The sequence below is a fragment of the Paroedura picta genome, chromosome 11 (assembly GCF_049243985.1).
Source record: "Paroedura picta isolate Pp20150507F chromosome 11, Ppicta_v3.0, whole genome shotgun sequence".
NCBI classification, from domain to species: domain Eukaryota; kingdom Metazoa; phylum Chordata; class Lepidosauria; order Squamata; family Gekkonidae; genus Paroedura; species Paroedura picta.
This window is the reverse complement of record NC_135379.1, coordinates 64430574-64442857: the sequence shown is the minus strand read 5'-3', so window position 1 is coordinate 64442857 and position 12284 is coordinate 64430574. Positions and strand designations below refer to the sequence as shown.

The window sequence follows — 12284 nt, the reverse complement described above, 5'->3', positions numbered from 1 at the left end:
TGCCTGCACACAAGGGCTTCTAACCAGAATTCAACCTGGTTGGTCTTAAAGGGGTCACTGGACTCAAACTTTGTCCTGCTGCTTCAGACTAACAAGGTCACCCATCTAAATCTACCCACTGAGGCACAAGTCCTGATTCCACATCTAAGAGGTTTCGGAGAACCTCTTTTACCGCGGTGGCATTCGCCTGTTAATGCTGAAGTGTAGCTAACTCCAGCAAGATTAAAAGCAGTTCCGTTCCTTTTGTGGTGCTGTCTGATCCAGTTGTGGAGTTCTGGGTGAGCTGCTGATTAGGGGGGGCTCTGCACTATTGATCCGGCCCTACCTGAATTAAAGTGACCGAAGATGCGCCCGTTTCGAAGCTTGACCTTTCGAAGCTTGTAGCCCTTCACGTCTCCCACTGAGTCCCTTGGATAAGCAGTGCTGCAGTATCTAAGGAAAAGACATTCCATTCTAACAGCACCCTTTGCTTTGATATGTCTCCCTGGGTCCTGATTCCTCGGGGAATGTGATCACATGGGCTCCGGTTACCCTGCGGCATTTCTCCCCCCACAGGCGTTGTTCTACAAACCTGGCTCTTGAACTATTACCGCATGGTGCCCCTGGGAATCATCGACCAAGTGGTGATGTCGTACGGTGGCCTCCGCGGGGCGGTCGCTTTCGCCTTGGTAGTGCTGCTGGATAAAGACAGAGTGAAGGAAAAAAACCTGTTTGTCAGCACAACCATCATTGTCGTGTTTTTTACCGTTATTGTTCAGGTAATTTCTGTCACTCTGCCTTCTTCTTCTTCTTCTTCTTCTTCTTCTTCTTCTTCTTCTTCTTCTTCTACTACTACTACTACTACTACTACTACTACTACTACTACTTCTTCTACTTCTTCTACTGCTTCTTCTTCTTCTGCTTCTTCTTCTTCTTCTGCTTCTTCTTCTTCTTCTTCTTCTACTGCTTCTTCTTCTTCTTCTACTGCTTCTTCTTCTTCTTCTTCTTCTTCTTGTGCTTAGGAAAGCAAAGGGCCTGTCAGACCATATTTACTTGAACCCACAAGAAGAGGGAGTCAGCTGTTGGCTCAGGCATACCCCGCCCTGCCTGCCTTTCTCCTCTCACAGGGGAGTTACCATTGCACCCAGGCAGCATGGCAGAGCGTTTAAAGCAGAGGCCCCCAGCATGCCATCATGCCCACCAGCACCTTTCCTGGAACCCACCATGTGTTAACAAAACGTGAGTGGCTTTTGCCCAGCAGAGGCTTCTGAAGACAAAGGTGGTGAAGACGAAGCGCACCCTTCTCTTCACTGGAAGTGAAAACCCCTCCACAGCAGGCCTCGGTGCATTAATCGATTTCAAGTTAATATTTCATGAGGAAGCCATAAAATCAAGGCAAGTCCTCTCTTGCACTTGCAAAAGCAAATATTATTTTTCCATTCAAAAATCTTTACACTGCTAATAAATGTGAAGGGGAAATGTAGGTTCATGGCACGCCTCTCCGGCTGGATAGCTGGACGTGGGTACCTTGGATCAGGGGTAGTCAAACTGCGGCCCTCCAGATGTCCATGGACTACAATTCCCAAGAGCCCCTGCCAGCTTTCGCTGGCAGGGGCTCCTGGGAATTGTAGTCCATGGACATCTGGAGGGCCGCAGTTTGACTACCCCTGCCTTGGATAGTCTGAGTGAGAGAGAAGTCAGGATTTTCCTGTAGCGCCTTTTATAAACACAGGGACAGGGAAGCTCTGATGTCATGAGAATTCAGAATCCTAGGCCTGGCCTTGAGCGTCATAGATCAGGGTTCCCTGGCCGTTTTGAGCCCCTTTGGAATTCTGATGCAGGGTGGTGGATGCAGCCACAATATGGCTGCCTAGGTGGGCGGGGGGAGAGAAAACAACAAAAGGATGATGCAGGAGGCAGATTCCCCCCCTCCCACACACACAGAAGAAACACAAGTGCAGGGTGAAAAGGGAAGAGGTAACTTAATAATACACTGGAAAAGAGGAGCAAGAGAAAATGAAACCAACATGGGAGCAGTTGCCAATGAAACAACGTTAATTTTAATTTGCCCAGCTTATTGGATGTTGGGTGGTCAGACAAAAATCCCTGTTGAGCAAGGGGCCAACCTCACACCTCCCACTTGGTAGACACTTGGATGTGCAACCTTCCCCCCCCCCCCAACAATCTGTTATTTATTGGGTTTGAGCATATTGAAGCCAAAAATATCAGTATATTCTGATATTCTCGAATCCCAGTACTGGTATGGTATTTGGATTTGGTAAATATTCAGGAATGGCAATTTTTTCAGCTTCATTCCAGTTTATGGGGACAATTATAGTCAATGGTCCCCATAGGTTATTATGGAAATTGTTCCGGGGGTATCAGGGGGTGGTCTTTCAGGGTAGAGGCACAAATATGCTGCATAGCTGCTGGTGCCCCCTATCCTCCATGGTTTCCAATGAAGGGGGAAAAGGCATTTAGACTTTAAAGCAGTGGTCCCCAACCTGCGGGCCGCAGCCCGGTGCCGGGCCGCGAAGGCCATGGCGCCGGGCCGCGGCTCCCTCTCCCCGCCCCCCCCCGCAGTAAAAAACTTCCCAGGCCGCAAGCTTGCGGCCCGGGAAGCTTCTTACTGAGCGAGGGCGGGGAGAGGGAATCAGGGCCGGCCACGCCCATGTGGGTGTGGCCCGATGCGTGGGCATGGCCCGCGGGGTGCGGCTCGATGGGCGGGCACAGCCCACGGGCGCGGCCTGATGGGCGGGCGCGGCCTGCAGGCACAGCCGATGCGTGGGCGTGGGGCGTGAGCCGCGGGCCGCGCCCCGATGCCCTGCTGGTCCCCAACCTCATAAAGGTTGGGGACCACTGCTTTAAAGGGAAGACAGTCCCTTTAAAATGTAGCTGTCTTTTCCAAGCCAAGGCAGGTGTGAGTGAACTTCAGAGGCATTTAAAGGGCATGCAGTATCTTTACTTGCCTTCTCCGAGCATTTAAATAGATTGAAAGTTCTTTAAATGAACTTTGACTTTGGCTATCACTTTCAGTGTGCTTTAAGTGCAGCTATTAGGAATATTTTAGGCTTGACTGTTTCAGATGACTTCCCCCCCCCCAAAAAAAATCCAGCTGAATTAATACTGCCAAATACTAATAAGAATATTTTTCATTGATTAGGCAAATGTACACCCTGAAAGGTTTCACAGTGTCCTGATACCTACAGACACCATGCCAGAGACTCCTTTCATAGATTCCGCTGAACCATTATGAAACGTGAAATTAACGTTTGTGCCTCATTGTGCAGTCTCATGCTTGTCTGGAGAGGCAGCACCCCAGTTCCCTAAACCAATGGATGGATTCAACAGGGCTAGTGCCAGAGCAGCATGGCCTGTGACTCTGGACAGGACGTGTAATAAATGCTGGATTTGACAACGGAGTGATGCGCACAATTCACCTGTGGGGGCTCCAGAAGACGTGGAGCCCGGGAGGCCTTAGGTCAGGGTCTGTGGTGATCAAGGGTCATTTTTTCCTTCGCCCTACGCAGCCTGGTATCTTGCGGTTGCAGCCGCAGCTCTCTTCAAGCTATGTTGGGAATGCAGAAAGTGCATGAGAGCCTGTGACATAGTTGCTCCCCAGGTCAAGACTGTCAGCTCAGAGGAGTGGCCATGGATTCCCCCCACTTCAGGCCTTTCAAGAGTTGCAATTGCCCCAAGGAGAGAGGGGAACTAGCAAGTGGTGAAGTTCACAGGATGTTGGGGGGTTGCACCGGAGATTCCACTCCCCACCCACCCCACCCCACCCCTGCTGCCACCTGCTCTCCCCTGGTGTACTTACTGAATGCAGCCTCACCTCCACGGCTCAGTTTGCACAAAGAGGACGTGTAGCATTGACGTCTCTTTTGTCTTCAGGGTTTGAGAAGCAGGCAAGCCCGCCCGCACGCACACCATGAGCCTCCATGAGTTCTGTGTACAGGGAGCCACACTGGGACTTGCTGTAACACATCAGCCATCAGAATAGGCAGGCAGCTTCCTTGTTCAAATTCCCTTTCCAGGAAAGCCGGATTGACGCATTCTTCTTCCCCCACCACAGGGTTTGACCATCAAGCCTCTGGTGCAGTGGCTGAAGGTGAAGAAGAGTGAGCACAGAGACCCCAAACTGAATGAAAAGCTCCATGGAAGGGTAAGCTGGGTCAGGCAGAGGGAGGAAGCGGGGCTAAGGAGGAGAAACGTAACATGGCACGCCATTGGGGTTGGGAAATCCCTGGAGATTTTGGGGAGGGGGGGAGGGAGCTCAGCTGGGGACAGTGCCACAGACTCCTCCTCCCTCCAGAGCGGCCATTTTGCAAGATCCTTACTGGTTTAATAAAATCCACAAATGCAGCTTGTTTATTTCTGGCACCATTGAAGATGTCCAACTTTTACATGTGTCATGTCTCCTTTGTTCACGCCAGGAGACGGCAGCCGCATGTTCCAGCAGGGCTTAGGGCTTAGTGGTATAGTGCACGCTTCATGTGAAGAAAATCCCGAGATCACCCATGATGCTTTTGGACCAGGAGGGGCCTTTGCCTATGACCCTGTAAAACTGTGGGCAGTCAGAGATAGTGCAAAAAAACCAAACCCTGTTATTTTGGAGTTCAGCATAGTGAATATTGATGCCTCTCCCTTGAAATGCCTTCTTCAAGCTCACTCTGCACTTTAAATGTACATTATCAAATATGGCTACCTGGCAGTCATTTTGGATAACCAAAAAAATATTTTTAAATCCTATTGAATTGATACCCAACTTAGCTCAAATTAAGCGAATGCACACCCCTGTAGTCAGAGTAGACAATCCTGGGCTAGAATGACTAACAGTCCAAGAGGAGAAGCCAGATGCTGGCATCTGTTCCTAAGCTATTGTTTTATCTGCCAACCCAAGACCACCAATGGGGAGATGCATTTCTGCTCTGCCTGGACTATCCTTCCCAGGAGGCCGGAGCAAAAGTTTCTGAATCCGCCCCACACAAGCCCTGGTGGTGGAAAGCAAAAGCTCATCCAAGAATGAGGGCCAGCAATGGTTCCACTCCAGAGGAAACTCGCTCAGTGTCCTGCCTGAGTCTGCCATGTGGGTTCTTGAGGGAGGGGCTGGGGTTTGCTGGAAGAGCCTCTGCTTGGTTGGCAGAAGGTCTCAGGTTGTATCCCTGGCATTTCCAGCTTAAAGGTCAGATGGTCGGTGATGAGAGAGTCCTCTCCCTGAGAATCTAGAGAGCCTCTGCCAGTCATAGGCAATACTGACTTTGATGGGCTAAGGGAGCTTCATAGAACAGAGGGGGTGTGACTCAGTGGCAGAGTATCTACTTGGCATGCAGAAGGTCCCGGGTTCAATCCCCATCAGCTCCAGTCATGTATCAGGACATCAGAAGCGCTGCTGCCAGTCTAAGCAACAATGACCTTGAAGGACCAATTACCTGATTCCATGTCAGGTAGCTTCATACGCGTTTGTGTGTGATCTCCAGGGATTTAAATATCAGAACTGTTGATTGCAGGGGTCAAAATTCTTGCCTTCTGTGTGCAAATACAGAAAACAACCTCACTGAATCGCTGACCCATCGGATGGTTGCTGCCTACCCTCCCCACCGCCTCTCACCCAGTATGGCATTCCATCAAAGACCACTGGGGGGGGGCAAATCTCATGGGGGTTCCTCTGGTTTTGTTGCAGTCCTGTGAGACGCCTTCTTAACACACTGCCTGCTCTCCACTCTGGGAGAGAGCAAGGCCCCAGGCTCTCAGGGCCAGCTCGGGTTTGGGAAATCCTTGGAGGCTGTAGAGGTGGAGCCAGAGGAGAGAAGGAACCTCAGCAAGGAACAATTCCATAGAGTCCTCCCTCCCGTTTCTTCCAGGAGAACTGGCCTTGGTCATCTGGAGATCAATAGTCATAGCAGGAGGTCTCCAGAAAGCTCGCAGCCTTATCTATACCACTGAAACCAAAAGGGATTCCCCATGTGGGTGGCTGTATCCCTGAGCTGTGTACTCTGTCTGGACTCGGCTCCTGCCTGCATTTACACTGTAGTGTCTCCGGTTACCCAGCTGAGCTTGATGTTACGTTCTTTTGTTCCTGCAGGCCTTTGACCACATTCTTTCAGCTATTGAAGATATATCTGGACAAATAGGACACCACTACCTGAGAGACAAGTAAGTGGGGTTGGGAGTTAACTTGGTGGAGTGGAACAGTTGGAAGGAAATGGAAAAGGGTAACTCGGAGAACAATAAGGCTGGCCATGATCGTCAGAACATCCCAAGTTGGCCAAACAGGTTTATCACCACCAGTCGGTGATCACTGTGCTTATCAGGCTCTGGAATTGTAGCCATTCTTCCCATTCTTTTGAAGCCTCCGCATTAACTGTGCCCGCTAGAAACAATCCAGACTTTTGCATATCTAATTCCCTTCTGATTAGCCCTCAGCTCTGCCGCTGGCATTCTCACTCATCTTGGAAAGGCAAACTTGTGAGGGCAGCTAAAAGCTAAGCCCCTGTAATCTTCTCCTTTGCACAAGAATGTAAAAGGTTCTTGGGGTAGAACGGCCCCTCTCGAAATGTCTTTCATCACCCCTCAACGGCCATGGTTGGCCATAGCTAAGCTTGGTCTGTAAAACTGCTCCCTGCCTGCCTGTCTGCCTGCCTGCCCGCCTGCCTGCCTTGGCTTCGCTGCGTGTCAGATCTGTCCTGCACAAGAACAGCACAGCCATCCCTTTTCCTATCAGATCATGCCAGTGAAATGGTAGCCAACTTCTGTGCCTCAGTACCTTTTATGGTACCGTTTGGTTAATCCTTTCTTAATAACTGGGTCTTTGGCGTGTAAATTAAGTTAATGAGGATATGAATTTGGATTGTATGTTTATCTGTTCTTTTTTGTGTAGTTGGCTCTGTGCACTTCACTGTTGTCAGCTAATTTGGGATCACAGTTTGTTTATTTATGGACTGAATTTCCATGGGCTCGGGACAGTTTACAACATACAGAATTAAATTCACAGTCACAATCATAAAGATTTGTTGCCATTATTACAATGATTGCAGTTATATTCCTGGTAATGATTTGTTTCAGCAAAGGAGCTTAATGCCTTCTTCAGAGGTGGGGACGGATGGGGGTGGGGATATGGGGCCAAGCCGAATGTTTTAGTGGCAATTTGATGTAGTACAATATCAATATGTAACTAAGTGCATGTAGAGGGACTGTGCCTTTCCTGTTCTGTGGGCCTCAACCATAGACCTAGCAGAACAACTCCTTTCAATCCCTGTAGAACTGTTTTAGGTCCCTGATCTCACCTGGGAGGGTCTTCCGCCAGAGCCAGGGCCAAAAAGACCCTGGCTCTGGTTGAGGCCATCTTTATCTCTTTGTGGCTGGGGACCTTCAGCAGATTTTGTGAGCTGGAGTGGTCTCCTTTGACTCATATGAGGGGGGAGAGGCAGTCCCGTAGGTACGAAAGTCCCAGGCCATTAGAGCTTTAAAAATGAGTACCAATACCTTGAACCTGATTCGGCCTTCGACTGGGAGTGGTGTGCAGCTTTGGTTACTCGAATAATTCTACATATGTCCATTTCATCTCATACCTTCTATACATTTTGTTTGTTCATCAGATGGACCAGCATCGACAGGAAATACCTGTGCAAAATACTGATGAGACAGTCTGCCCAGAAAACGAGAGATCAGATTCTGAGAGTTTTCCGAGAGCTCAACTTGAAAGATGCCATTAGCTACGTGGCTGAGGTAATTCAGGACAAAAAGTTTAGACTGCTTTGCTGAGATTTGTGTCTTCGGTGTGCTAAACTAGTAATACACCAGCTAAGTTACTAACAGGAGAAAGTCTAATCCCCACGATGGGCTCAGACCTGATTCTCCCCGGCCACCAACTGATCCTTTGAGCACAAAAAGCACACGTTATAAGTTGTCTGTTTTCAGGCGGCAAATAAACTGCAGTAGGGAGAATGACGTAATCCCAGTGTGGCTAGGGCAAAACATTCCCTTCCCCCAGAACAAGCCTGGATTCAACAAGCTGTTTTCTCTAAAAGGAAAAGGAGACATTGCATGTCATTTACAGAAGCAGGTGGCAGAAGATAACTAAATAGGTGCAAGAGGCAATCCAAATCGGGTGTATTTTTGCCGCCCCAAGTCCTGTTCAGGGGAAGGGGAGAGGAGGATACACATTTGAGAATATCATAAGATACTGGCCTCCCTGTAGGCTTCAGAGTGCTTCAGAGTGTAGCTGGGTGGGTCTGCAATACAACATCTGGATTCGATTCCTGGAGCACCTTAAGGACCAACGAGATTTTCAGAGTATAAACCCTTGTCCAGAAGGCAACAAATGGCTTGCATGCCTCCTTTTTGCACTTCCGGAGTGATCTGGGGCGGGGGAAATGGACAGACTTCTGTATCCTTTGAGGAGAAAGTTGTAGAAACTCCATGCAGAAGTGGAATTTGTGCTCCTCGGCTCAGACAAAAGGGACAGTATTTGCATACAGGAAAGTGCAATTGCCGGTATAATCACTGACTTCTTATTATTGCCCCGAAATAACTTCAGTGTAATCTATAGCAACAAAACCCAATCCCTGATATTCATGTTGGGATGGCTGGTCCAGGTTAGCCTGACCTCACCAGGTTTCGGAAGCTTAGCAAGGGTCAGCCCCGGTTGATACTAGGCTGGGAGACCACCAAAGAAGCCCAGTGCCGCTCTACGGAGGCAGACGTAGCCAAGCCCATTCCTCTCGCGCCTGGAAGACTCCATGGGGGGGCCACAGAAAAGCGTCATGTAAAAAAGAATAATCTTGTTGAAAACACTCCAATGTGTTGTTTTCCCTTTTCCAGGGAGAACGAAGAGGGTCTCTGGCATTCATCCGCTCTCCAAGCATCGACAACACGGCCAATGTGGACTTCAGCCTTCTTAATCAAATGAATGGAGGGCTCTCTGTCTCCCAGTTGCTGTAAGTGGATCAGGCCATTGACCCATATTGTATGAATACAGCTTGGTAAGCTGGGTGCCCACAAAGACTCAAGAGGGTGGGTAGCTCCAAACCTGTTTTCTAGGGTTTCCAGCCTCCAGGTGAGGCCTGCAGTTCTCCCAAAATTACAACTGATTTCCAGACTTAAAGAGATTGTTCATCTTCGTGGCATCCGTGCCGTCCCTCGTGGGGGTTCTGCGGAATCGCAGGCCTGCCGTGGAGAGGAACTCGCAAGCTTTATACATATAAAAATCTAGAAGCTCCCAAGAGTGCTCCCCCCTCCCCCACAGAGGGTGACTTTCGCGCCCAAAGTCACATGATAGGGGAGGGGTCCGCACTCCCCCCTCAGTTCTTTTTCTGCCGCTGCTGAGAGGGGGCTGCTCAGCAAGCCAAAGACTTACCTCAGATTCAGAAGGGAGGCGAACGACTCAGAATTCTGATATTATGGCCCTTGTTTAAATCTGTAACCGCTCCCGCGGTATTAAATAAAAGGGTAAGGGCAATGTGGGAGGAGAAAGGGCAGGCTCTGTCCGGGATAAAAACTCGGAGGGCCCAATCCTGATTGGGCCCTCCGAGTGTCCATCCAGGGCCAAGCAGCCAATAGGGAGCCGCGCTTTGTGCGGCTCCCCATTGGCTGCTTGGCCCAGCCTCGCCTGGCCCAGCCAGGGAGTCACTGCGCAGACACTGAGGGATTGCCGCACGGTGAGTCGTCCGCCCGGGTTCTCCTCCCACTGGGGAAAGGAGCAGGGAGGCCGGGTCGAGGACGCGGCCTCCCTGCTCCTTTCCCGCTCCAGGGCCCTTGCTCGGCAGCCTTCTTCCGGCCCCAGGCCACCTTTGCTGCATCCAGGACACTGAGAGGGCGCCCCTGGGACCGCCAGAAGGCCGCCCCGCCCCTCACTGCCACACAGAGCCTTCTGCCGGGCCCAGCCACTCCCTGCCAGCATCCTTGATGCTGCTACGGAGCTACTGGGACCAGCAGAAGGCTGCGCCGCCCCCCCCCTGCCCAAGAGCCTTCTCCCCCCCCCACGGACCCTTCAAATACCCCCTGCTTTTCCCTCACTCCCCTCCATGTCCACCTACCTCCCTGGCTGCCTTCCTTCCTTCTCTCTTGCTTCCTCTATCTCTCTATCTCTTCCCCCCAACTTCCCCTCCCAATTCATCCCCCCTCGTGACTCCCCCCCTTCACACACACCCCTGTCCCCTCCAAGTCCACCTACCTCCCTGCCTGCCTGCCTTCCTTCTTCCTTCTTTCCTTCCTGACTTCCTCTACATCAACATCTACTTCCTGCCTATCTCTTTCTCCCTCTCACTTGCTCTCTTTCCCCCTTCCTCTCTAACACACTTCCTGCCTTCCTTCCTCTGTTCCTTCTATTCATCCCTTCACCCACCCCTTTCCCTCCTTTCTCAATCCCATCCCTCCTTCCCTCTGTTGTGGGGAGAGGAATGGGAAGGCGATTGGAAGCCGCTTTGAGCTTCCTTCGGGTAGGGGAAAGCGGCATTTAAGAGCCAAGCCCATTCCTCTCGCACCTGGAAGACTCCATGGGGGGGGGGGGCACAGAAAAGCGGCCTCAGTGCTTCCCAAGTTGTTGCTTTTTAAACAAGCTCCTATTTAGTGCACAAACTAACATTTTCCCCAACTAATCCCGTCCCTTTCATAAAGAAGAATAATCAGAAGAAAAAAGGGAGAAAGTGAAGAAAAGTTCAGCAGCAAGTTAACAACCGTTCTTCTATGCAGCCTCCCTCTCAGTCAAACTTCCCTCCCTTTATATTCTTGATTAAACAAGAGGAAAGGCAAAACAGGAGTGAACCAAGACTATTACAGCCACTTCCTGCAGACACCAATCACAGCCTGACAGAGCCAAGAAACATAAATCAATAACTATAGCAAAACAAATCAGAACAATAAGAAAGAAAGGATTAACAGAGCTTAAGTAAAGAATAAAAACAGAATAAATAGGACTAAAGCCAAAACAAAAAGCACTGAGTTAAAGCAGTTTTATTCTTCTCTGCTTTCCCGCTACTGGAACGACGAGGAGAGGAAGCTTAAAGTGCAAACAGGTATAGAACTAAAACTGAGATAATACAAGCTGGAACAAAGGAGCAGATAAAACAGAGTGAGACAAACAAACCAGGGAATACAGTCCGGAGACGCCCTTCAGCCCTCTCTCTTATTTCCTCAACAAACAGGTGGGGGGGAGGGACCCAAGGAAAACCAGATTAAATTGAACTTAATTAGACAAATTAAGGATAAATAAATGCCAAAAAACCTCCAGTTTAAATGAAATGGCTCCCTAATGGAGCACAGCCTCAAATGCCGATGTTTGGGGTTAATATTTGCCAGCAAAAGCCCACTTGTTCTCCACTGACTTTGGTGTTAGAAGAACCCAAATTATCAGAACCGTTTGGATTCAGCTGTCAGTTGGATCTCTCCTGTGTGGGGAGAGGGGAGGATAGAGGAATAAATTATCTTTCCATCCTGGAATAATACATCTGCTGTGAGAGAATCCAGATCCCATTGACTGTTCACAGGTGTCAATCTGCCTTGAGGCTCAGCAAGAAAGGTAGACTATAAGTGGCCTAAGTCAGTGATTCCCAACCGGAGGTCCCTGGACCTCTGGGGGAGCTCTGTACAGGGTCCACAGTCTTTCCCCTTCTGCCTTAATGGGCTGGCCACTTCCATTGCTCCCCCTCACCCCTCTCAAGTAGGAGTGAGTATTCTTGTGGTTTACATGCCTGTATTCTTGTGGTTTACATTACCTACCTACTTGCACCTTAAACCACATCGTATCTCTTGCCTGCCTGTTACCACAGGTGGTGATGTCACTTCCAAGGACATGTCTCTTCAGGTGGGGAGGTGTTTGGCAGGGAGGCATCACTTCTGGGGCTCCTCAAGGCCTGAAAAATTATTTCAGGAGCTCCTCCATCGTCAAAAGGCTGAAACAGGCTAGCCTAAGTAAATAAATCAGTCCCAAGTGCCTTTGGTGCCATGGACATAGTTTAACTGGATTTCAGTAAAGCTTTTGATAAGGTTCCACATGATATTCTTGTTCACAAGTTGGTAAAATGCGGTATGGATCCTAATTCTGTCAGGTGGATCAAGAACTGGTTGACAGATTGTACCCAGGGGGTACTTGTTAGTGGTTCAGCATCTCCTTGGAAAAGAGTGACAAGTGGAGGACCCCAAGGATCTGTCCTGGGGCCTGTGTTGTTCAACATATTTATAAATTATTTGGATGAGGGATTAGAGGGGATACTTATTAAATCTACAGATCATACTAAACTGGGAGGGGTAGCAAACATAACTGAAGACAGCAACAGAATACAGGATGATCTTGATAGGCTCGAGAA

General features: G+C 49.6%; 1 protein-coding gene across 3 annotated transcripts in view; it reads left to right on the top strand.

The window, feature by feature from the left end:
- SLC9A3 (solute carrier family 9 member A3) overlaps positions 1-12284 on the top strand; it is a 133917-nt gene that overhangs the window by 107201 nt on the left and 14432 nt on the right. For all 3 annotated transcript variants that reach the window (XM_077302709.1, XM_077302710.1, XM_077302711.1), the window contains exons 7-11: positions 556-758; positions 4055-4144; positions 6065-6135; positions 7578-7707; positions 8803-8918. In XM_077302709.1, the coding sequence (XP_077158824.1) occupies positions 556-758; positions 4055-4144; positions 6065-6135; positions 7578-7707; positions 8803-8918 (610 nt within the window). The remainder of the gene's footprint in view (positions 1-555; positions 759-4054; positions 4145-6064; positions 6136-7577; positions 7708-8802; positions 8919-12284) is intronic.